Genomic DNA, 25,852 nt, shown 5'->3' on the forward strand with positions numbered 1-25,852 from the left:
GCAGCTTACCTATAAAATGAGCTGATGGTGAAGTAGACACAAAATATATAAATAATATAATATGAATTGGGTGGTTTGAGATTGTTAAATATAAATGCACTAAACCTCTCTCTAAAAGCTTGTCATTCAAAAGTTTTATTTGAACCTTAAATGGTTCTCAAGTAGATTAATAAGAAAAACTCATCTATTGTTTAAAAATGTCCTTTTTGCCTTTGTGCAGATTGCCATGTCTCGTTTTCAATTAATTGAAAATTATACTTTTTTCAAAGTATCTGTCTTTTTCAAACAAGCATTGCAGAGCTGGCTACAATTTCATCCCCCTGAAAAGAGAACAAATATTATGGCTGAACTCAAATGTGCTGGTTGATAAAATACCTGTATTTATGGGAAAGATGTTTGAAAAGGGTATTTTGTTCTTATATGATATTGTAATGGTAGAGTTATGTCCATGGAGTGATCAGAATTGTACGGGAAGGTCTGCTCAATCCAAGAGTACAACCAATTGATTACAGCATTTCCCCAAAAATGGAGGTGGCAGGTGGCAGCAGGAGGTAGGGAACTGGTCTGTCTGCCCAATATAAAGGATCAAAACTGGTGTAGGAATAAAAATAGCATAAATAGGAAAGTATACCAATTTCATTTGAGGACCAGGATGTTGACAACTGTGCCATACAGATTGCAAAATAGTTGGGAAGAGATTTTTGATGTACCGATTCCATGGTACAGGGTGTATGAGTTGATATATAAAACAACGCAAGATTCAAGACTTCGTGCTTTTCAGCTAAAATTATTATATAGAATTCTTGCCACCATCAAAATGTTGAATATTTGGGGCATAAATCATCGAAGCTCTGCAGATTTTGTTGTGAGGATACAGAATCAATAGACCATTTATTTTGGTATTGCCCTCAGGTAGCCTGTTTCTGGTCTCAGGTTCAGGAATGGCTGAAAATGCATAGCATTGATATAAAATTGACCCTAGAAATGGTACTGTTATGAGATCTGGAGAGACCAGGTCAGTCAATTACTAATATACTAATACTCTTTAGTAAAAGTATTTATCTTCAACACACAATCTGTAGATTCTATTCAATTAGATTGAAATTGTACGTTAAACATCACAGCATAGTTGAAAGATATGTGTTGCGTAGAAACACGAAGTGGGTGGCCAGCAGAGATGGATGGGATGGGCTGAGGGTTGGTATGTGGAATTGGAGACAAGTGGGAGTGGAGTTGCTGTGTGAGAGAGAGAATGATGGTCAAAAGATAAAGGAGAAAAAAAAGTCTAAATAAAACATAATAAAAGTACATTTGAATGACACTAAATGGCAGTGTTTTTACAACTAATACCGGTTTGCCTGAGGCTAATGCCGTGCAGGTGTTTGTACACATGCATATATACACACACACATTCATTCAAATAAACACATACAAGAACACACACATATGTAATAGTGCCAGACATGCACACAAACATATAAAGTAGGCATTGCTGTTATGATTTCAGTTGTCCTTGATGTCCTTTGTTTTAAATATATATATATATATATATATATATATATATATAATTTTTTATATTTTTGCATTGTTTGCTGTTTTCTTCTGTCTTTTCCTTTTTTCTCTCTAGTTCTTTCTCTTGGTTGTTGGTGCATTGGGAGGTTCTTAGGGGTGGGGAATGGAATTAATTGAATAAAAAAAAAAATATATATATATATACAGGGGGGTGGGGCTGGTTGAGGGACAGCTATTGGGGAACTGTGGGGGGGATCTTGGAGGAATCGGGTTTCACAAGGTGATCGTGAAAAAGGAAACTAGGACATATATTTTATATCACTATCATGCACACACACCCTCACACATAAGGATGGCTCTGTTGCAGAAAGACTGATACATGTTTGATAGTGTCTTGATGCTGTATTGTTTGTCCTTCATGTTCTAATACTTTAATGTTACCCCTTCTGTTTTTGTAATAAATAATTATATAAAAAAAGAAAAAACAACGTATTTGTGATAACAGTGGTCTTGTCCATTGTCTCTGTCCTCTAGACGATCTGCCAAAGAAGAAACCTCCATTGTTGTACAAGCCCTCTAATCCAGACACACTGGCCTACCTGGACTTCAGTGTGTCCACCACAGGGATGCTAGCAGGAGTGAAGGTAAACTTCTAACCAGAATGTGTTTCTCCTATCAGGGAGGCTGATATCTCTAAAAGTGTATGAAGTGAAACAGAAACAAGCTGTATGAAGCACTTTGAAGTGATCGTCTGAGTGAAAAGATAGTGGTGACATTTCAACAACATGAAAGCAGTTATTGATACCAGCCCCCCTCTGCTGTGGATGACTAGCTGAATCTGTCACAGTACAGTGCTCACCCAGAAGGCCTATTCTCCCTGGCGCCACAGAGCCAACTCCATACTAGGACACGCCTTGTTCACAGTTCATCTGGCCATGTAGAAACCTTTGTCTGACCAACGAAGCTCAGTAGGAAATCCAGTGAAATAGCAACTTCTAAAGATTAATCTTATCACTAAGGAAGCAAATTCGCTATCAGTTCCTCAGTGGACGGGGCTGTGGATTTTCTCCCTTCACCTAGAGGCGGTTGTCTATTCTGTTCTCCATCTAGCTGAAAACACGTAGAAGAATAGGGTCAATTGAGGTGGTGGTGGAGGGGGAGAATTGTTGTGGTGTGTGGGGCTCTTTTCTGTAGTTCACTAAAATAATAATGTCTCTCATGCTGTACACTGATTAACATGACAAAACCCTGAATTTGGGTTTCATGTAAGAACATGTCTCCTCCTACTTCTGTGTCCCAAATGGCACCCTATTCCCTACTTAGTGCACTACTTTTGAACAGAACCCTTTATCCCCTTGTCAAATGTACTGCCCTGTATAGAGAAAAGTGTCATTTTTGACACCGATAGGATTGCGTGCCACTTTAACAAGCTCTCAGGCTGGAGTAGAACTAGTGTTTTTCAATGGGACAATAACAGCTTCTATCTACCGGAGGGGAGACACACCAAGTTGTGAAAGCCTTATCCCACTATATACAGTGGGGGAAAAAAGTATTTGATCCCCTGCTGATTTTGTACGTTTGCCCACTGACAAAGGATCAGTCTATAATTTTAATGGTAGGTTTATTTGAACAGTGAGAAACAGAATAACAACAAAAATATCCAGAAAAACGCATGTCAAAAATGTTATAAATTGATTTGCATTTTAATGAGGGAAATAAGTATTTGACCCCCTCTCAATCAAAGATTTCTGGCTCCCAGGTGTCTTTTATACAGGTAACGAGCTGAGATTAGGAGTACACTCTTAAAGGGAGTGCTCCTAACCACAGCTTGTTACCTGTAAAAAAATACACCTGTCCACAGAAGCAATCAATCAATCAGATTCCAAACTCTCCACCATGGCCAAGACCAAAGAGCTCTCCAAGGATGTCAGTGACAAGGTTGTAGACCTACACAAGGCTGGAATGGGCTACAAGACCATCGCCAAGCAGCTTGGTGAGAAGGTGACAACATTTGGTGCGATTATTCGCAAATGGAAGAAACACAAAAGAACTGTCAATCTCCCTCGGCCATGCAAGATCTCACCTCGTGGAGTTGCAATGATCATGAGAAGGGTGAGGAATCAGCCCAGAACTACACGGGAGGATCTTGTCAATGATCTCAAGGCAGCTGGGACCATAATCACCAAGAAAACAATTGGTAACACACTACGCCGTGAAGGACTGAAATCCTGCAGCGCCCGCAAGGTCCCCCTGCTCAAGAATACATATACATGCCCGTCTGAAGTCTGCCAATGAACATCTGAATGACTCAGAGGACAACTGGGTGAAAGTGTTGTGGTCAGATGAGACCAAAATGGAGCTCTTTGGCATCAACTCACCTCGCCGTGTTTGGAGGAGGAGGAATGCTGCCTATGACCCCAAGAACACCATCTCCACCGTCAAACATGGAGGTGGAAACATTATGCTTTGGGGGTGTTTTTCTGCTAAGGGGACAGGACAACTTCACCGCATCAAAGGGATGATGGACGGGGCCATGTACCGTCAAATCTTGGGTGAAAACCTCCTTCCCTCAGCCAGGGCATTGAAAATGGCTCGTGGATGGGTATTCCAGCATGACAATGACCCAAAACACACGGCCAAGGCAACAAAGGAGTGGCTCAAGAAGAAGCACATTAAGGTCCTGGAGTGGCCTAGCCAGTCTCCAGATCTTAATCCCATAGAAAATCTGTGGAGGGAGCTGAAGGTTCGAGTTGCCAAACGTCAGCCTCAAACCTTAATGACTTGGAGAAGATCTGCAAAGAGGAGTGGGACAAAATCCCTGCTGACGTGTGCAAACCTGGTGGGCAACTACAAGAAATGTCTCACCTCTGTGATTGCCAATAAGGGTTTTGTAAGTACTAAGTCATGTTTTGCAGAGGGGTCAAATATTTATTTCCCAAATTTAAAATGCAAATCATTTTATAACATTTTGGACATGCATTTTTCTGGATTTTTTTGTCGTTATTCTGTCTCTCACTGTTCAAATAAACCTACTATTAAAATTATAGACTGATCATTTCTTTGTAAGTGGGCAAACGCACAAATTCAGCAGGGGACCAAATACTTTTTTCCCCTCACTGTATTCAGCCGTGTTGAGTCATTGTTCTACGATTTAATTTATTAATTCGTTAAGGTCTTCAGGAAGTGGTACTCCTACTAGCAGCTCATGAGAATATTTACATGAATCGTTTTTTGCAGTGCGTTTCCTAATTCTGATGCAGTTCAATTGAAACTCAAAACAAAGCCTTGGGCTTGAATACCATACTGTACATTGATAAAGTTCTGAAAAAATTACTGTGGTACACAGTTGAGTTGTTCGTCATGTGTATATTGTTTAATAAAGGGCTACCCTGGTAAAAAATGATAGGCTAACTTGGCTACATCACAAATACAGACTGAGTGCCAGTCTGTTTGTGCCACCATGCCAACTCTTTGTCATATTTTGTAATGGAGTTGGCAAGAGCACAAACAGATCTGGGACCAGGCTATAGCCAAGTAGAGTGTTAACTATATTAATAATCTGTATGCGTTTGTTCTTATCATCCCTCCCGTGTAGATGTCTCATACTGCCACCAGTGCCTTCTGCCGTTCTATCAAGCTGCAGTGTGAGCTGTACCCCTCCCGTGAGGTGGCGATCTGTCTGGACCCCTACTGCGGCCTGGGCTTCGTTCTCTGGTGCCTTTGCAGGTGAAACTGAGAGAGATGGACCCTTCTAGCCTCGTCACTGCCCACCAATCACATCACACACATCTAGCTCTGCTGTGTCCACACACACACACACACACACACACACACACACACACACACACACAGCTACCCCTGGGCCTCTGAAGCCATGCTATGTTCACCCTGCGCTTCACTCAGACCCTCACACACAGTGAGTGACGTCCTCATCGGAATGCACCGTCTCTCACTACCTACAAATGTCAGGAAGCCTGTCTTCAGGCAGACCAGTTAGACCTGTGCCATGCTGGGACCTTGTCAGGACGTTACAGGCCTGTCAGAGGCCGTGGGGGGGTCGAGAGGGAGAGAGACACAGAGAGAGAGACGAAGCAGGGGGCCAAATGCAGCGCATGCATTATTCTGCTCTGTTTAGCCTCCCACCCGCCTCCTTGTGATGATGACGCCGTTCTGCTCCGCTGGGCTTTCTTTAATCGCCTCCCCGTTGGAAGCACTCTCTGACATGGCACCACTCAACTTGGCAAATCTTCAGATGGAAATATCCTCAGAGGGGTGCTGTCTAAACACCAGGACCTTGCTAAAGAACAAAGCTGTTTTATTTGCCGCGTGTGTTTCTGATTGATGCCTACGCAAACGAGCCCTGACTTGTTATTCAGTGTATAATTCACTAGCTACTAGTTAGCTGCGCTATAGAGGTTGTGTTGGCCTTGATGAAATGGCATTGGTCTGGATTATAAATGGAGCCCCTGAATATATCTATATATACTGCTCAAAAAAATAAAGGGAACACTAAAATAACACATCCTAGATCTGAATGAATGAAATAATCTCATTAAATACTTTTTTCTTTACATAGTTGAATGTGCTGACAACAAAATCACACAAAAATAATCAATGGAAATCCAATTTATCAACCCATGGAGGTCTGGATTTGGAGTCACACTCAAAATTAAAGTGGAAAACCACACTACAGGCTGATCCAACTTTGATGTAATGTCCTTAAAACAAGTCAAAATGAGGCTCAGTAGTGTGTGTGTGTGTGGCCTCCACGTGCCTGTATGACCTCCCTACAACACCTGGGCATGCTCCTGATGAGGTGGCGGATGGTCTCCTGAGGGATCTCCTCCCAGACCTGGACTAAAGCATCCGCCAACTCCTGGACAGTCTGTGGTACAACGTGGCATTGGTGGATGAGCGAGACATGATGTCCCAGATGTGCTCAATTGGATTCAGGTCTGGGGAACGAGCGGGCCAGTCCATAGCATCAATGCCTTCCTCTTGCAGGAACTGCTGACACACTCCAGCCACATGAGGTCTAGCATTGTCTTGCATTAGGAGGAACCCAGGGCCAACCGCACCAGCATATGGTCTCACAAGGGGTCTGAGGATCTCATCTTGGTACCTAATGGCAGTCAGGCTACCTCTGGCGAGCACATGGCGGGCTGTGCGGCCCCCCAAAGAAATGCCACCCCACACCATGACTGACCCACCGCCAAACCGGTCATGCTGGAGGATGTTGCAGGCAGCAGAACGTTCTCCACGGCGTTTCCAGACTCTGTCACGTCTGTCACATGTGCTCAGTGTGAACCTGCTTTCATCTGTGAAGTGCACAGGGCGCCAGTGGCGAATTTGCCAATCTTGCTGTTCTCTGGCAAATGCCAAACGTCCTGCACGGTGTTGGGCTGTAAGCACAACCCCCACCTGTGGACGTCGGGCCCTCATACCACCCTCATGGAGTCTGTTTCTGACCGTTTGAGCAGACACATGCACATTTGTGGCCTGCTGGAGGTCATTTTGCAGGGCTCTGGCAGTGCTCCTCCTGCTCCTCCTTGCACTAAGGCGGAGGTAGCGGTCCTGCTGCTGGGTTGTTGCCCTCCTACGGCCTCCTCCACGTCTCCTGATGTATTGGCCTGTCTCCTGGTAGCGCCTCCATGCTCTGGACACTACGCTGACAGACACAGCAAACCTTCTTGCCACAGCTCGCATTGATGTGCCATCCTGGATGAGCTGCACTACCTGAGCCACTTGTGTGGGTTGTAGACTCCGTCTCATGGTACCACTAGAGTGAAAGCGCCGCCAGCATTCAAAAGTGACCAAAACATCAGCCAGGAAGCATAGGAACTGAGAAGTGGTCTGTGGTCCCCACCTGCAGAACCACTCCTTTATTGGGGGTGTCTTGCTAATTGCCTATAATTTCCACCTGTTGTCTATTCCATTTGCACAACAGCATGTGAAATGTATTGTCAATCAGTGTTGCTTCCTAAGTGGACAGTTTGATTTCACAGAAGTGTGATTGACTTTGAGTTACATTGTGTTGTTTTAGTGTTTACCCTTTATTTTTTTGAGCAGTGTATAATGTAGTTGGCTGTTAGTACACTCATGGTCCCAGTCACTGGTGTGAAGTGTATGAAGTCTTTAAGTTTGTGTGCGCTCAGGCTACGCACTTACTGCATGGTACATGTCTCTTGTGTGTACTACTTAGTTAGTGTCCTGTGTACTCACTCTGTGTCTTCTGTTTCTAGTGTGTACTCCGGCCACCAGTCGATCCTGATCCCACCTTCGGAGTTGGAGGTGAACCCTGCTCTGTGGCTGCTAGCTGTCAGTCAGTACAAGGTCAGGGACACCTTCTGCTCCTACAGCGTTATGGAGCTGTGCACCAAGGGCCTGGGCCTGCAGACTGAATCACTCAAGGTAGGTGTCCACCCGCCAAATCACCACAACAATGAAACTTCGATTTAGATAACATTTTATTACAATGTGATGACCTGTTTTACCAGAGTAAAACACTTTGACAACTGCTGATGTAAAAACATTGATTGATTGACTGATAAGTGGCTTGTCCATCAGCCCAGACTCATCCAGCCTGGTTAGTTCTGATTTGATCCAGTTAGTTCTGGTTTCTCCGTCAGTCTCGAGGCCTGGACCTGTCGCGGGTCAGGACGTGTGTGGTGGTGGCGGAGGAGAGACCCAGGATAGCTCTGACTCAGTCCTTCTCCAAGCTCTTCAAAGACCTGGGCCTCCACCCTCGAGCAGTCAGCACCTCATTCGGCTGCAGAGTCAACCTGGCCATCTGTCTGCAGGTACAGTCAGTACCTTCCTCCTCTCCTCTGGTCCACAAACCACATGTGCTCTGTCCCTCAAAGTTTTCTAAAATGTGCAACTCTTACTGAGTTCAGTATCTGTGGGTGCTGTCTCTCTCTGTCCCCAGTGGGACTCTGAGAGACTGAATGAGAAGGACAACCCCAGCACGCTGGTGATGTCGTTGCAGCCAACATTTAATGGATCCTATTGCCAATGTTTCCACCATAGTAGACAACGTGCTCTTTGATACATGTTAGCCAATGGGTGTTTATTGTAGCTCTGTTGTCTTGTGTGTGTTGAAAGGCGTGCGACTGTTTCTTGTCATTCTCTCTGCCTCCAGTATCGTTTGCAAAGCCTTTTCCTCAACTCTTGGAAGTTAGTTGTGTTTTGTTTTATTTAGAGTTTGTGAACTCCCTAGTTGCCTTGCAGTTTGCTTGTTTTTTGATGTGAGGGAGATGAATCTGATTTAATTGAATGGCCTATAGTCATTAATCTGTATTTATGTGACTTAACATGGGAAGCCACAGTTGCCCCGGGGCCAGCCTATGGGGCCTACAGTAATAATCCTGGCAGGGTTTACAGCTCACAGGAGGAGAAGCCAACATGCATATATGTCCTCTACATATCTCACTCTCTCTGCCCTCTGCTTCTCACCAACAACAAAAAACTATTACCAGACATACACTGAGCTATGTGTACGTCTCAAATGGCACCCTATTCCCTAAATAATGCACAACTATTTGCCCTGGTCAAAGGTAGTGCACTACATAGGGAATAGGGTGCCATTTAGGATGCACCCTATGTCTCTGGAGCTCAGCTGTCCATAAGCATTTACACATGCTGCTACTTCATGCTTTTATTTTGGGCTCATTCTTTTACATGATTCAACTATATTATTTGCAAGCTTTATTATTCAAATGATATCAAATTGTAAGCTTTGCTATTCAAATGTTAATGAGATAGAGATCAGAATACTATTTGCACCAGTTTCAGATGCACTTCTTTGTTCCATCAATCAATCAAATCTGAAGGATTGACAAAGAGACCAATCGAGAAGCCTGTTAAATGTTGTATTTAACGCCATTATTTGGGTAAATAAGCGATGACCTCTGACTTACTGCATGCGTCTCTTCCTAACTTGAGTATACGTAACACAATTTCACTTAGGGCCCCCAGAAGGCTAGGGCCACCTCTGACTGGATGTGTGGGTATGGATGTGTGGGTATGGATGTGGGTACGCGGACTCGCGAGCCACTGCAGCCCCTCATGATGAGTTCAGATATTTTGTGGCCCCCCACCCCTATCGAAGTATAGATCAGGGATGGGCAACTATCAATGTAATTGTGTAACTGATCATGTATAAATGTCCCAACATTTGCTAACGTTGATCTATTGGCTAACATTAATAAGCCTAGTAGTTTAGAATATAACTTCTTATTTAGTTTAAGGCTGCTTCTGTTTTTTTTGTTTCCCATTTCTATAGTTGACATTTTTGTTTTTTCCCCCCTCTGTTTTGCATAACCCCACCCACATCTTATACTTCGTTTTGTCTTCGCCCCCTTCTTCCTCCCTCCTCCCCCTTATTTCTCCTTCCTACCTCCTCCTCACTCTCCTCCTGCTGCTGCTATAGCCTCACAGGCTGGGGAAGCTTGCTGACCAGGTAGGGGATTTTCACGTTCCCTAATCACCCTCTTCATCAGGTGTTGTGAGCGGGGACGGGATAGGAAGGGGTAGGGGGGGACAGGGTAGAGAACAGGGGACGGGTTAGGATAGGAAGGGGTAGGGGGGGACAGGGTAGAGAACAGGGGACGGGTTAGGATAGGAAGGGGTAGGGGGGACAGGGTAGAGAACAGGGGACGGGTTAGGATAGGAAGGGGTAGGGGGGGACAGGGTAGAGAACAGGGGACGGGTTAGGATAGGAAGGGGTAGGGGGGGACAGGGTAGAGGACAGGGGACGGGTTAGGATAGGAAGGGGTAGGGGGGGGGACAGGGGACGGGTTAGGATAGGAAGGGGTGGGGGGGGACAGGGGACGGGTTAGGATAGGAAGGGGTAGGGGGGGGACAGGGTAGAGAACAGGGATAGCAGTATATTGGGGCACAGCCATGGTCAAAGCTTCTCAGTAGCTTTCTAGGTGGACAGGATGTGTGATTCAAAGGTCAGTTACAGTGATGTGATTTAAGGGTTATATGGTGATATTGTGGCCATATTTGATTTAACAGGGAAAGGCAACCGTTGCCACTCTGAGCTGTTATAGGCTGAGTTACGAACGGCACCCTGTTCCCTATATAGCACACCTCTTTTTGACCAGGGCCCTATGGCCTGTGGTCAAAAGTAGTGCACCATCTAGAGGAAAGGGTGCTATTTGGGATGCACACACACACACACACTGTTTTGTTTGTGTAGCAGCAATATGTTCTACTGTCTAAAGGTGCCATTTGAGACCCCTCTTAGCAAAGCTCTTAGCACTTAGAAAAAGTCAGCTCGTTAATATTAAATCCCTGCAGTACTGAAATGTTAACCTGTGCTGGGCCAACTTGTCAAGTGTGGTCATATCATATCAGTGACAGCTTCCAGTTTGCCTTGGCATAGATACTGCCACAGCTAGACTGCTTTCCTTCTGAGACCCAGAGAGACAGAAGTGCAGTGAGAGTACAATACCACCATGTCACTGGTATAGTACTATATTAGTGGTAATAGCCTAGTCCAAATTAGCCTCGGTGAACTAAAGCACATTCCCGATGCAGTGTGACTGCAGTATTTGCAGTAGTAGTAGTATTGTCATAATGTAGGCCTGCTCGATGTTTGAGTGAATAGATAAATACTGTAGTACCGTACTATTGCGATACTGCTATAAGACTGTATAGTGTGTCCTGTTTGATGGTAGCTTGTGTTCGGGTCTGCCTGTGCTCAGGACTGAGTCAGTCTAGCATGTGCAGCTCTATAGCTGGCTGTCTATGGCTGGTCTGAGTCAGTCTAGCATGTGCAGCTCTATGGCTGGTCTGAGTCAGTCTACCATGTGCAGCTCTATAGCTGGCTGTCTATGGCTGGAATGAGTCAGGATCTAGCATGTGTAGCTCTATGGCTGTCTTTCTCTCTAAGGTGGTGGATGCTGCTCTGCTGTTTCCTCTGCCAAAGCCTTAGCCATGCTATTAAAACATGCTGCTGAGTCACGGGTGCACTGCAATCTACCTGGGGAGGGCCGGGGATGGCTCTAGTCCAGGGCGTTGAGGAAAGCGCCACATCAGCAAGCATGTAACACCCTGGACCAGAGCTAGGCTGAGGAAGTCTGGGGAGGGGAAGCTGCTCTGTGCTTTCTCTATTTCTTTGTTGGCTGGTTTCTCCTCTTTATTCATATGTTTTTTTTGGTTGTTCACTAACCTACTAGATAGTGTTTTCTATCAGACACGCACACTACTGTTCTAGTTCTAGGGATTGTGGTGTTCTGTCTGTGTGGCTTTGACTCTCGTGTCTGGCCAGTCAAGCCTCTCTACTGAACTGTCAGCTTTCAAAACCATCTATTGACGGGACAGATACAGATTGGGTGTGCTCGTTCAGACATGATGCACTATATCACCATGTCTACCTACTCTCTCTCCTTCCATCTGGTTGTATTCTGTTCTCACTTCCTTTCCTCTTAAAAAAACGTTTTTGTTGTTTTGTGGCTTCTTTCTGTGTTTGCATGAGGTGGATCAGACTGGATCTGATCTCAGAACAGTTTTTAGGTGCACTTTTTTTGTGGGTACGTTTTTCATTTTACTTTTGCTCTGGGGCCGTATCCACAAAGCGTCTCTCACTAGGAAATTGGTCGTAAGTGCTGAGACATTTCACTCCTACTATTATGGGTCAAAATAAAAGCTAAGCATGAAGCTTAGTCAACAGATATTTAGGAGACCTCACATGAGGTGTCCTAACCAGTTAGGAGTTACCAGCAAGTGTCATGATAATAGAAAATAGATAGTAGAAAAAGGCAAAGATTCAGTGGTACCTGTGCAATTGACTTTGTTGTTGAAAGACATTTTTTGATATTTCTGATCAACCTATAAATAATCTAGACCTACATGCAACAGTAGCCTCGTAAACCTCTGACAATGATTTCACAAGGCCTAATTCACATGATATGCCTAATTTACTTCTAACCATTAGGCTAATAAATAATCTAATTTGTTTTCTGTGGATTATTTCATCAATTAACCTATCATGTTATTTCAAGTTATCCTTGAGCGCAATATCACGTTTAAAGAAAGATGCCTGAATTGGCCATGCCTATAAATTGGGCGATTGAAAGCTAGGGCCTATGTTAACTTTGATTTGTGTTCGGTGGAAATGATACACATTTCAAAAGTTTTATGCTTATTATCGGCAAGTAAAAATGAACAGTAGCCAACGTGATCATGTCGGGCGACAACACGGCAACTCGTCGTCCGCCACACATGATGCATGGCGAGACGCATCACTCGCACAAGTTCAGTCAAAATGGTCCCAGTGCTGTCTGAGATCACGTGTGACTAAAGTACGAATGAACGTACTGACGGAGACAGATCTACAGTCCCATCCCTGATTTCATTGTGGGGGACGATTTTATATCAAACGTTTGACCATTCCTTTCAACCACAACCACACCGTGGTTGTCAGAAGCGTGCGCAGCTGGCGTTGCGATTGGTTATCATTTGCAACCCTGTCAGTGAGCTTGATCCCAAATGTTCCTTTGCGGTACTTCAAACTGTCGGTGCTTTGTGGATACGGGCCCTGTTCTGTTCTTTTTGGTTTTTAATGACTTCAACCTTTTCTTATTGTCCTCTTCCACAACCGTGGTCTGACTGAATGTTATAGTTAGTAGCCCACTAGGATTAGTATTGTTGGTTGGACTTGTCTCAAAGCTGCCATTCACAACCAGTGTGACCTGTAGGCATTCTGTTAAGCACTAACATGCTAGGAGCATCTAGACAGTGCTGTGTTCATGGCTCTGTAAGGCAGCAGACATCCTAGCTCGGACACTAACCCCGGCATGTTGTCATTCTGCAGGGAACTTCGGGACCAGACCCAACTACTGTGTATGTGGACATGAGAGCGCTGAGGCACGACAGGTAAGGGAATGCTCCTATCAGAACATCCTCTTGAGCATTTGTTGAACTAAATACATTATTTGGTAAATGAACTATATAGTACACCAAGTGGTGCATTTTCTGTTGTACTGTTTATTATACGTCAGTGAGTGACACACATAGGGGGGTCTACAGAATCAGAGGGATGAGATCTATGCCAACAGAATGTTGCTCACAACCAAAACAATATCTTGGACCATGCTCGCATGACATTGAAGAATCAAATCAAATTGTATTTGTAACATGCGCCAAATACAACCGGTGTAGACCTTACCATGAAATGCTTACTTACAAGCCCTTAAAACCAACAATGCAGTTTTATGAAAACACCTATTAAAATAAATAAAAAGACCCAGCAGTAAATAACAATAGTGGGGCTTTATACAGGGGGTACCGGTTCAGAGTCAATGTCAGTGTTGAGGTAATATGTACATGTAGGTAGAGTTATTAAAGTGACTATGCATAGATAATAACAGAGAGTAGCAGCAGTGTAGAAGACGGGGGGGGCAATGCAAATAGTCTGGGTAGCCATTTGATTAGCTGTTCAGGAGTCATTACCTCTGCAGTGTCCATTTACAGTGGAAAAGTTCCACCGCATTGTATGCATAAAGGTTGGAGCCAGACGCATTCCTTGTGACACTAAAATAGTGCAGTCCGATATAACTGGCTATGGAGCCTCTAGCTGTGTTCGCTAAGTCTGACATTAAGATTAGAAACGGGTCTTTAAGACGGCCCGGGGTTAGAACACTGGGTCTGGGTAGAGCCACCCTTAAGACATACGTCCCTCTCCCACACCCAGTCAACACATCAATAGGACCCAGCCTGCAGCTGCTCTGGACTAAGGTACATCCCAAATGGCACCCTAATTCCCTTTATAGTGTACTACTTTTGACAAGCGCCCATAGGGCTCTGGTCAAAAGAAGTGCACTATATAGGGAATAGGTTGCCATTTGAATGCAGACGGAGTCTGAGACAGTGTACTAGCAGGGCCACAGAGGGGCCCTGTATCAGGCAGCATGCTGCACATTGGGCCCCACAGCACACAAATATAGCTGCTGCTATTCACGTACACACTGTGATTCTAGACAGTCGTTTTTGTCTCCACCACTGTCCTCCTCCCTGGGATGTAGCTATTGTTTGTTTTGAAAGTTCAGTCTAATTAATTTGTAGACTAAAAGGGCTTGTATAAACTGCTGCATTGATGAAATGTGAAATAAAAGGTTTCAGAATGTAATCTATTGCTCTCCACTATCCTTTGGTCTTGATGATGAAGTGCTCGATGAGGACGACTAGCCAGATGACACGCTGACTCACAGGGTGTGTCTCAAATGGCTCCCTATTACCACAGGGCTCTGGTCAGAAGTAATGCACTATATAGGGAATAGGGTGCCATTTGGGACGCAACCACAGTATTGACTCAGAGGCCCAGTAACTCTTCACTCCCTCCCTCCCTCACAGGGTTCGTCTGGTAGAGAGAGGTTCTCCACACAGCTTACCACTCATGGAATCTGGAAAAGTGAGTCCCTGCCTGACTTGGTGAATGTGTGGATGAACAAACAAATGGTAGTAATTTGCATAGATACAGGGTAGACTCTACAGTTTCATCTCAGTGATTTAAAAATACTTCAGTGTTTTATGCAGTGCTGTGATTCGTCTAGTCGTGTAGTTAGTTTCCACAGCAACCCATCCCCATAATTGAGGAAGTGTAGGTGAGAGTTAATTGTGCCCCGGCTGTTTCACATGGACCAGCCAGGAGATCAGGATCAGTCTGTACCACGCAATGAGGCTTTTTCTTCTCTCGCAACATTAAATCCTGTTACAGTTTGTGGCTGCTTACTAAATGGCGCCCTTTTGGGAGAGAGAGGGAGTCAGGCCACTTCACTGTGCCTCAACCCAGTAAATCAGTTACATAAATGGCCTCTCTGAAAGGAGAGAGGAGAAGAGAGGCGTGGCGAGATGAAAGCACTAATCGTCTCTTCCTTAATGCCATCAGATTCTACCTGGGGTTCGAATTATCATCGCCAACCCGGAGACCAAGGGACCGCTGGGAGACTCGCATCTTGGAGAGGTCGGTTGAGACATAATCGCTCATTAAACTCAATACAAGCTACAATAAATTGGGCTACAATAGTCTCTCTCTCTACTTAAGTGTCATGGCTCATTAGGTATTCGCTCTCTCATTAGACTAAACTACAATAGTCTCTCTCTCTGTGTACTTCAAGAGTCAGCCCACAGAACTTCAGTCCCACTTGATGTTAAAGGGAAATTTCACCGTTTTTTTAAACTTCATATTCCAGCACCACCCCAACATCAACATCTGTGGAAATGGGGCGTTTCTATGTTTTGTAGTAAAATATATAGCGGAAGATGGTTTAACCAATGACCTCATCAACCAATTAGTAGGCAATGTCATTGGTTAAAATCACAGGATGCACACCGACGATGTCATTGGAAACACCATCTTCCCCTCTGTTTTACTACAAAACATAGAAACACGCCATTTTCACAGATGTTGTTGATTGTGGGCTCCCTTTAAGGAGCACACCATTAATATCTTAGATATCCAGTGTAATGTTCTAAGATCAGGAAGTGTTATGTAATTGGTCTAAAAGTACACATTTGTCACTGGATTGGTCTGGACACAGATCCACTATAACACATGTTTGATATTAGCGATAAGTCCAGCGGTCCTGTAAGTTTAAGGGCTGAGTTGTTCTGAATTGATTTGGGTAAACAATCATACAACTAGACATGGATTGGCTCCCCAGAGGATCTCACTTAAAAAGAATGAATTTAAACATAGAATTGCTGTCCTGTCCACAGATCTGGGTGTGCAGTGGACACAATGCCAGCGGCTACTTCACAGTGTATGGAGACGAGGCCCTGCAGTCAGACCACTTTACCTCCCGTCTGAGCTTTGGAGACACACAGACAATCTGGGCCCGCACCGGATACCTGGGCTTCCTCAGGAGGACCGAACTCACTGATGCCAGCGGGGGTAAGCCATGTGTCACTACCAAATGTACTTATCATGCATACTTTCCCAGGTGAGCTTCACATCCACTAGCAGCAGTTTGTAATTATGTTTGTGTGTGCAGAGCGACACGATGCCCTGTACGTGGTGGGGGCGTTGGATGAGGCCATGGAGCTGAGGGGAATGAGGTACCACCCCATCGACATCGAGACCTCCGTTATCAGGACGCATAAGAGCATCACAGAATGGTGACAACTGTAACTTCATAAGGCTACATGATAAGCATCCTGATAAAATACAGTAGCTTGGGGATTTGTGGTTCTGGTGGAGCTCAACGGTTTCGGGGCATTTTATCCAAGAGAGAAAGCAAGTAGGCGGCAAGTACGATGCAGAAAAACTTAACTATTTACAGGTCAGATATATAGAATGATCAGATCTCTGTGTGTGTATATATATATATATATATCAGGACAACTGCAGTAGGGGCATTTTAACAAATTATTTTCTGGTCAAATATCAAGCTGATTTTGTCCAATTTCAAGTTGTTAATGGTGACCAGTTGAAATGCCCTAGATTGACTTATATTGTACTGTTGAAATGCCAGAGTGAGTAGCTAACTTACAACATGCACCGTACCTCCTTATACTGTTTGTTGTTGCAGTGTTCACATGTATCAACCTCCTGGTGTTGGATCTGGATGGTTCAGACCAGTGGCTCATGTTTAAACTAACTGAACCTGACTACCTGTCTGTCTCCCTTTCAGTGCGGTGTTCACGTGGACCAACCTCCTGGTGGTGGTGGTGGAGCTGGATGGTTCGGAGCAGGAGGCCCTGGACCTGGTGCCCCTGGTGACCAACGTGGTTCTGGAGGAACACTACCTGATCGTGGGGGTGGTGGTGGTGGTGGACATCGGAGTCATCCCCATCAACTCCCGGGGGGAGAAGCAGAGGATGCACCTCCGGGACGGCTTCCTGGCCGACCAGCTGGACCCCATCTACGTGGCCTATAACATGTAGCCTGCCATCTGGAGACCTACTAGACCATAGACAAGGCCTTGAACCGACGGGCTGAGCTTTATGTACATACTGCAATGCAACAGGACCTCTGGTGTCTGAGGAGAGGAGGGAGAGAAGACGTGAGTCCTGGACCCCAGGCACTCGCCTAGTTTGTGGGACGTTGTCGCTAGTTCAAAACAAAAACGCCTAAATTGGCAGGAACAGGAGACTGGTCAGTGTAGTGAAAGATTAGAATGGAAGGAGCTCTGTGTGTAGATGATGGGAGAGTGCCAGTCTAGTTTATTAGATTTGAGCTTTTTTGGTTATTGCTTTAAGTGTGTATATATTTTCCATGTTACGTATTGCTGAAGTCGCTCGTTTTTTTTAATCTGCCCTCTAAGAGGTTAGGGTATTTTTTAAGAATATTTACAAGCTGTGGCAAATGGTATTTTATGTTGACCTTTTTTTATGATATCAGTCATTACAAATACAGATATGTTTTGATACAGGACATATCAATTTTGTCCTTGAACTTTACAATATGAGGTACAATATATTGTTTTGTGTTTGGTTATTATTTTTTTACAGTTACATTTTTTGTTCTGCGCTAACATTTATTTTTCTGTAACAACTGTCCCAACTACAAGGGAAACCAGTGATTATTTCAAGTCCAGCAGCCTTTTACTCAGTTGTCATGTTCAATATCATTATACTTCAATTGAAGGAAAACACTATGTTATTTCATATCATGTAAGTATGTACAAAAACTGATTTTAATTTATTTTGTTCACTTTAGAAGTATATGAGAGAGGACATTCAAGAATGTTTTAATCTTGAATATTTGCTAATATAAAAACAAAGCATTGTATTATCTTGAGTGAATACTAGTATCACATCAAGTATATAAAATATAGATCTATATTAATTAAAAAGACATAGGATTCACCAAGGAAAATGTGTGCAGTTTATTGAGAGGAGAGTCTGAATCCTTATAGTCACCCCCTTTATGTCCTTCAAACAACGCAACAACTTCAGCTCTGTATATGTCAGACATCATGCAAGTTGAGAAGTACTGCATTTCAGAGACAAAGAACAGCTCTGAAAGGATCAAAAGCACTTTTTGAGAAATGTCTGTGTGAGGAGGATGATGGTACAAACGCCTCCGGTGGGAATGATGATGAGTATGTCTTTGTGCTGGCATGTCAAACACTTGTTTCTGAAACAACAGGTTGGAGATCTTCACCAGAATTTTAAAAATAAAGTTTAGTCCTTAATATTTTTACATTGAGAGATCAATCAGGGCTCCTATATTGATGTCAGAGGGGAAAAAGTACAAGACAACACTTTTACGGAAACCCTTTTAGAGGAATAAATCTTGAGGCAACTATCATAAGGTGGAAGAGCAGTTGTGGGGGAGAGTGAAAACTTAAATCTGTGTGGAATCATACATGATTTGACGGTAAACTTCATGGCTAATGTTTTAGTTCAACACATTAGAATCTTTAAAAGCACTTTCTGGTATCTACACAGACAAGACACTTTCTGGTATCTACACAGACAAGACACTTTCTGGTATCTACACAGACAAGACACTTTCTGGTATCTACACAGACAAGACACTTTCTGGTATCTACACAGACAAGACACTTTCTGGTATCTACACAGCATTTTTTTATTGGCAAGAATGACCCTGACTTTTTTTTTTATATAAAAAAATGTCTGAACTGAGTTGGCATAAGTCTTTCAATTAAATAAATATTTCAATGATTTTGACTAAAATGTTTGTTTATTGCAGCAGTACACGGTGTTTAAATTTTAGCAGAGCAACTTACAGTAGCAATTAGGGTTAAGTGCCCTGCTAAAGGGCACATTGACAGATGTTAACTGGTCGGCTCGGGATTCAAACCAGCGACTTTTTAGTTACGGGCCCAACGCTCTTAACTGCTAGGCTACCTACCTGCTGTTTCAGAGGTTGCATCTCAATGTAATTCTATCATATGCTCAAGCATATTTGATATGTTAAATATAAGATTTTTGTTAACTTTATGTTCATACACACATTACATAGCAAGTTTTCCATATCTTCTATGGTAGTGTAATGTATAATGAATCAAACCCACCAATCAATCAGTTTGCTCTATTAAGAGTTATGACTTTTTTTTAAAGATATGTAACCAAGAATTATTGATGCGAAAGAACAAATACCGAGTCAGCCAGTCTCATCAGAGCAGTCTGTGCACATCTGAACTATAATGTTTTGCCATTTTTTATTTTATTTTGAAAGGCTTATCTCAACAGAGGCAATGCATTCTAATCACAAACATTACAGCGAACCGTTTCTAGAGATTTACAAAGTAACAGATGATTGTGTGCTTTGCTCATAGCCCTCGGGTGAGATGCACGTTTATACTGTTTCAAAGCTGTTCATTGAAAAAATGATAATTGTCCCATCCTATACTTGTCACAGTGCTGTAAATCTACTTGTTGCAAATCCATCTGGTACACTGCTGACATTTGGTGGCTTTCATTAAAGAGGTATAGATCTGAGCCATTCCTATTATGAAAGGTTTACACGGGTCTACCCATATGAAAATCTAATCTGAAGATATGTATTACTGTTTTCAAAATGTATTACAAAATCCATCAACTATGGCAACTTTCATACATGCATATATTTGTTTGCATGTAGTGAAATATGTAAGGGATAATCGAGGGGCTACGCGTTATATGGAAAATAATGAACGATGAGCACAATGTGCTAGCGGAGTTGCGTTATTTTCCAGAGAACGCAGAGCCCCGTGTTGATTATCCCTTTTATACCGTTGCAAAAATGTGTTAATTTGCCAGTACAAATGTTTCAACATCCACTGAAGTAGCTAGCAAGTTTACAAAATAGTAGCAGTTGCCGCCGTGTGAACCAAACAAATAGACTTGCTAGTTTAGCTAACAAACCATCAGTCCTAGCTTGCTGTTATGAAAATCGATTTTTAACAATGGCAATAATGTTTTAAATGCAACTTTTGCTTTTAAAAGCAGATCAAACAGAACATGTAATGAACTACAGCCATTGAATTCTACCATGCGCAATAGGGAAATAATGCACGCTCTAGAATGCCCTTCAAGCCAATCAAACAAGTATTCAACAATGCCATGGTATAAATTCCAAAAAATTACTATTTCAGTGTTTGCACATTGGAACATTTTGGAAGTAGCACAATATATAGTTTTTCTAATTCATGTAGTATATTTTGGATTTTTACATCTTTTTGTAATGAAGAAAGGACTGAAGTCCTAATTTTGGGAATAGGTTTACATGTTTGCTTTTAGTGGTTATTCAGTTAATTTATTTCCAGAAGAAAGTCTTAGGCCTACTGTATCTACATGTTTGGGAACATTGATATCTTCAAATAAAACATTTGCGTATGAAGAAAACCGCTGGATTGGAAATCTAGAACTCACTTGTGAGCAAGTTTGCATGGTTGAATGTAAATACTGTTGGTGGCTGAAAACAAATACAATTAAGGCCAGGATTTTATTATATCACAGCTTTTAAAAGCAATGTGTTCGTGGTAGTGAGGAGATGGGAGAGGCAGGACTTGCAGCGCGATCTGCTTCACAAATAGAACTGACTTCTATTTTAGCCCTTGGCAATGCAGATGCTCGTTGGCGGACGCCAGCAGTGTGGGTGCAATAATTGAATATTATAGATTTCGAAATGTATTTGCGCGAGAGGTGTAGTCAGGGTGTTACAGGCTGACTACACCGCTCGCGTCGCAAAATACATTTAGAAATCTATATTATTCAATTATTGCACCCACACTGCTGGCGTGCGCCAATGAGCGTCTGTGTTGCCAAGGGCTAAAATAGAAGTCAGTTCTATTTCTGACGCAGATCGCGCTGCAAGTCCTGCCTCTCCCATCTCCTCATTGGTTTATAGAAGCAGGTACCCACGTGCCATCTCCTCATTAGTTATACTCACGTGGGTGACTGAAAGACGAAATAGGTCGGTGCGGTAATGCACCTAATTTATGAAAGTTGCCAACCGCAATAACAAGTCAAGAGAAGAAAAAGCCTGGAAGTAAGAGAGATGACTAGAAACGATTTAATTGGCGGAGTAGAGGACCTTGTGCATTTCAGGTAAAATAACAACTCAATGTTTATATCCCAGGACAAATTAGCAACAGCAAGCTAGCTAAATACGACAAATTAGCTAGCAAGTGCAAGCTAGCTAGCTAAATTGCCATAAAGGTTTAATGCTTTCTGTCCTGTCCCCAAATTAATGTAAATGGTTCAGTTTGTTTTGATATTTAACCTGCGTGTCGTGATCGCGTTTGGTGTGGGGGGACAGAAATATACGTATGGGCGCAGCCAGTCTGGGCTCCGTGTTAGGAGACTGTTTGGGAAACTGATAAAGCTTGCATAGGTTCATTCAAGTGCGAGAAAGGGCTGGATTCAATCCATATTGCAGAAGTATCGCGTAAAGATCTGCGTTATAATTTGAATGAAATTTAAAGGCAATGTTCCCATGTCCGCAGTAACTGCTGCATATGTCGGCTCAATAGGAAATTACCTTAACATTTTATCTTTCTCGATATGGAATGAATCCAGCCCAAAGTCTTTCAACGGGGTGAAAGTGAAACAAATGACTAATTTGAATCATCTTCCTGTCTTTGGCGAACTCTTTCTTTCATTTTCCCCAACGTTGGCTTCATGGAAGTAATGTTTTTCACATCCTGTATTCACAACCATTAATTTAGTGTTGACACTACCTGCCTTTTTCAAGAATAGGGCCAGGATTCAATCCGATTACCCTTTTTCGGCAATGTTCCTGCTTTCACGGTAAACATGCATGTCGGTTCAATTGAAAATTACCTGTAAATGTCAAGCACACTACATGATCTACCATTGATCGGATTGAATCTCAGCCTATGGTAAGGCCAACAATATGAGAAAAAGTACGTTTGAAAATAAATATTTTTTTTTGCACAGCAAACATTGTTTTACTTATCCAAAAAGTACTTTGACAGTTCAAGAAAAATATTTTTCTGTCTTACCCTGAAAACTTTTAGATATTTCCCAGGTTTTATTGGGTATATAGACACAGGTTTCAACCCAAATGGCACCCATTTCTTTATTTAGTGAACTACTTTTGACCAGGGCCAATAGTTACTTCAATCCATATCATTGAAGTTCAGCGTTATTGAAATTTAAAGGCAATGTTCCTGCGTCAGCAGAGACTGTATTCACGGTACACTCTGCATATGTTGGCTCAATCAGAAATTACCTTTACATTTCTAACCACTCAATCTGTAACGCTTCAGTGATACAGATTGAATAGAGCCCTAAAATACCCCCAGATGGACATAAATGAATACTCAACTACAGGAACTTTTTGATACATTTATTCTCCATGTTAGCACATAGAATATATTTATATACATATTGCTAGCTAAAGCGTTAAAATGCCAGTAGCATAGAACATTTTAAAGGTCGAGTTTGGACAAAAACACAAAAATAAACAAACTGTATAACTGATCAATGCACGATCAAAATTGTTTGGCTACAGAAATGCCATGTCTTACCGATGTCTACAGCTTCTGTCTAAAAACAAATCCTGTGAAATGACGTCACATACTGGATGAGTTATCGGCTGGTGACAAGCTTAGCTAACGAACTAGCTACGTTGGAATGACGTCGATTAACCACCAAAAGTACACCCCATTTCTGTTGGAAAATTGAGAACGAGACGGACCATTTTTCGTGCCCAAAGTCGACCTTTAAGCCATGATTAACAGTGTACATATGGACAGGGAAGTTTTTAGATGTAGTCATGTGCGAGACGTTACTTTACTTTTCTCGACAGAAAATAGTGAGAATTTGCTAGAATGCAATTTGAGGGGAAAAGATAATTGTCATATTGCATCGGTCTTTTAAAATGAGAAAAAACATAATACGCACATCGTACTCATGCAACTTTCCAGAAATACTAAAATGTGAATGACAACAAAATATTTCCACAAAGGGAAATAACTCATTCATACAGGGATGGGCAAATACATCCTCTATCAGTGAACCAATAGAAGTATCAGATCGGATTTAACTCCTATGCAACAACACTTTCCAAAGTGCAGACAAAGTTTTCGTAACAATGAGGACTAAACATTTGTGTTAAGAGGAGTGCTTGAGGTCTGGACAGTGATACTCACCTCAGTAATAGATAGACAGTTGACCAGTTAAGAAGAACTGCAGGGGTCTACTGGTTTAAGGCAACATATCAAAAGCTTCATCTGATTCCCAATTACATTGGTCCTCTCTCTTAGCCTTACTAATAGAGGGCAGATGAGTTAACTACTGCCTGCAGCGTGCCAGTGGTGAACTACTTGCAAACCTCAGCCATGTTAGTAACTTCCATTAGAATGCACCATCAGTGTGTTGCCTTTAATCTCATTAGAATGACATGATGTAAGGGAACCAGTTTATTTACATGTAGTGCAACCATGACAAACAGAATATGATTTTGTTAACACCATGAGAGACAGGGAGAGAAAGATCGTGGCACTCGTGCAGGGCATGCATGATTCTGTTCAGTCTCCTGAGGAAGTGTATCAGGATTAAACTGAGAACATTATTACATGTGGCAAATCAGGCGGTTTGTTCATTACTTCTAAAACATTACACTGCTTCTCTGATTGAAAAACAACAAAACAGACTATGGGTTAGGGTAAGAGAAAAAGAGATTGAAAAGAAATGGTCTACGCCATTATTTGTCATGGTGTTCTAACGAATACAAATAATTGTGTTAGCTCTGAAAAGTGATACACTTTGTCGGAGCTAACGGAAGAGAGAGTTGCCATCATTGAAAACCAGGTGTCCAAAACTAGGCAATAAAATGAATGCAAGGGATGACCCTTCCTCTGTTCAGTCAGCTCTTCATACAGTCACATGGACTTACAATAATGGCTGACTTCCCAAGTAGCCTCTTGGTTAGTACTTCTGTTCTAAATAAAATTGGCAATTACATTACCCTTTAAGAAATGATCCAAGACAAGTTAAGCAAAGGATAATAACATTGCACACCATTCAGACTCCAGTAACAAAAAAGAAAGTACTAAAAGATAAGCCTGATCACCGTAGATATTTGCATATTTTATATTGGTCCATCCGTATTCATTGTCTATGGGGAAACCGGGATAGTTTGCAAGCTTCTGTTATTTTTCTAGTAATAAAAATGTGAAACTATCAACATGCACATCTCTTTACTCAGAATATGAGGATAGTTTTGAAAAAACAGGCACTGACCACCAACAGCATAAGCAGTGAAAAGTCTAACTAGTCACTGAGCATTCTAAAACCGTACTTACAGTGAACATCACAATAACCATGGCACTGGCGCCAACCATAAACAAGAGGGAAAAAACAGCACTCAATTTCTCTGTTAAGATAAGGTTTAACAAATCTCATTTTTGGCAATTTACAAAGCATTTGGGTCATGAAATGTGCAAACTGTCAAATTATGAAGGAACCTCTCTAAGATCCAGCTCAGTAAAGATTGCTATATATTCCCAAATGTAGAACTTTTTCTTTAATTCATAAAAATTACAGTATATTCAAAATGTCTAGCCCAAAATGTGCATAATAACAAAGGGGAGATTTGTCAGCATCTTTATAGCCGACTTCCTAACCCTGTTCCCAATGATGTTTAAGAGACTTGAAGATGGATAAAAACAATAAAAAGGTGCTATTTACCAAAATATGTTCATGATAAAATCATGCAAAATTTTTATGGATCATTTCCTTTTTTCACAATTACATTTTGTTTCTCATGTTTTCAGCATTTTAAAAAATATTTTCTGTATGAAAGCAGAGCTTATTCAACGCTGCAATAGTACTTACGGTATAAGATCGACTGTAATATTCATTGTTAAACATTAACAGTAAGAAAAGTGAAAAAAATGCAGGTAATAAAATGTTTTCAGTTAATGTTCATCTGTTACTAGACACTTAAATAACACATTCTGCAACATAGGTCAAATTAGCACTTCATAAAAATAAAATAAAAAACAATCATTCGAGCCATGCTCTTGATAATATATATATTTTTTTAAATCAATACACTGGGTATATTAAATAAAGTACTGAAATAAAATGAAAATAGCAGTTTTTTCCCGCATATATTCGGTCCAAAAAGTGTTCAGGAAGTCAGGTAGGGGCGTGGTTGGGTAAGTTACATCAGGGAGAGCCAATGGGAAGGCGTGCTGGGGGGGGGGGCTGTTCATCTCTTCCTGCGGCAGGTGCGTTTGTGGTCGGCGTGCCAGTGCTCCTGTTGACACTTGATGGAGCAGTAGGAGGTGTTCCAGCAGCAGTGGTACATGGCTTCCTCCTCACAGTTATAACACTGGAGGACACACACAGTCAGAACTGACATGGCCCCTCTTTATGCTTGAATTTTTTCGTACATTACTATGAG

The 25,852-nt window shown here is 42.3% G+C and overlaps 2 protein-coding genes across 30 annotated transcripts in view; one reads left to right on the forward strand and one right to left on the reverse strand.

Annotated features, from left to right (window-relative positions):
• LOC106568825 (disco-interacting protein 2 homolog C) overlaps positions 1–19,158 on the forward strand; it is a 254,879-nt gene extending 235,721 nt beyond the window's left edge. For 21 of the 23 annotated variants that reach the window (XM_045694041.1, XM_045694044.1, XM_045694045.1 and 18 more), the window contains 11 exons: positions 2,047–2,156; positions 5,108–5,238; positions 7,755–7,923; positions 8,142–8,312; positions 9,944–9,973; positions 13,337–13,398; positions 14,875–14,932; positions 15,410–15,484; positions 16,240–16,414; positions 16,515–16,638; positions 17,154–19,158. In XM_045694041.1, the coding sequence (XP_045549997.1) occupies positions 2,047–2,156; positions 5,108–5,238; positions 7,755–7,923; positions 8,142–8,312; positions 9,944–9,973; positions 13,337–13,398; positions 14,875–14,932; positions 15,410–15,484; positions 16,240–16,414; positions 16,515–16,638; positions 17,154–17,406 (1,358 nt within the window). In that variant the 3' untranslated portion in view covers positions 17,407–19,158. The remainder of the gene's footprint in view (positions 1–2,046; positions 2,157–5,107; positions 5,239–7,754; positions 7,924–8,141; positions 8,313–9,943; positions 9,974–13,336; positions 13,399–14,874; positions 14,933–15,409; positions 15,485–16,239; positions 16,415–16,514; positions 16,639–17,153) is intronic. The other 2 variants (XM_045694047.1, XM_045694063.1) reach the window with 1 other exon arrangement.
• A 3,614-nt stretch (positions 19,159–22,772) lies between these two features.
• LOC106568824 (zinc finger MYND domain-containing protein 11) overlaps positions 22,773–25,852 on the reverse strand; it is a 29,623-nt gene continuing 26,543 nt past the window's right edge. For all 7 annotated transcript variants that reach the window (XM_014139517.2, XM_014139522.2, XM_045694064.1 and 4 more), the window contains one exon: positions 22,773–25,780. In XM_014139517.2, coding sequence (XP_013994992.1) covers positions 25,658–25,780 — 123 coding nt within the window. In that variant the 3' untranslated portion in view covers positions 22,773–25,657. The remainder of the gene's footprint in view (positions 25,781–25,852) is intronic.

This window comes from Salmo salar, chromosome ssa14, assembly GCF_905237065.1.
Source record: "Salmo salar chromosome ssa14, Ssal_v3.1, whole genome shotgun sequence".
In the NCBI taxonomy this organism is placed as follows: Eukaryota; Metazoa; Chordata; class Actinopteri; order Salmoniformes; family Salmonidae; genus Salmo; species Salmo salar.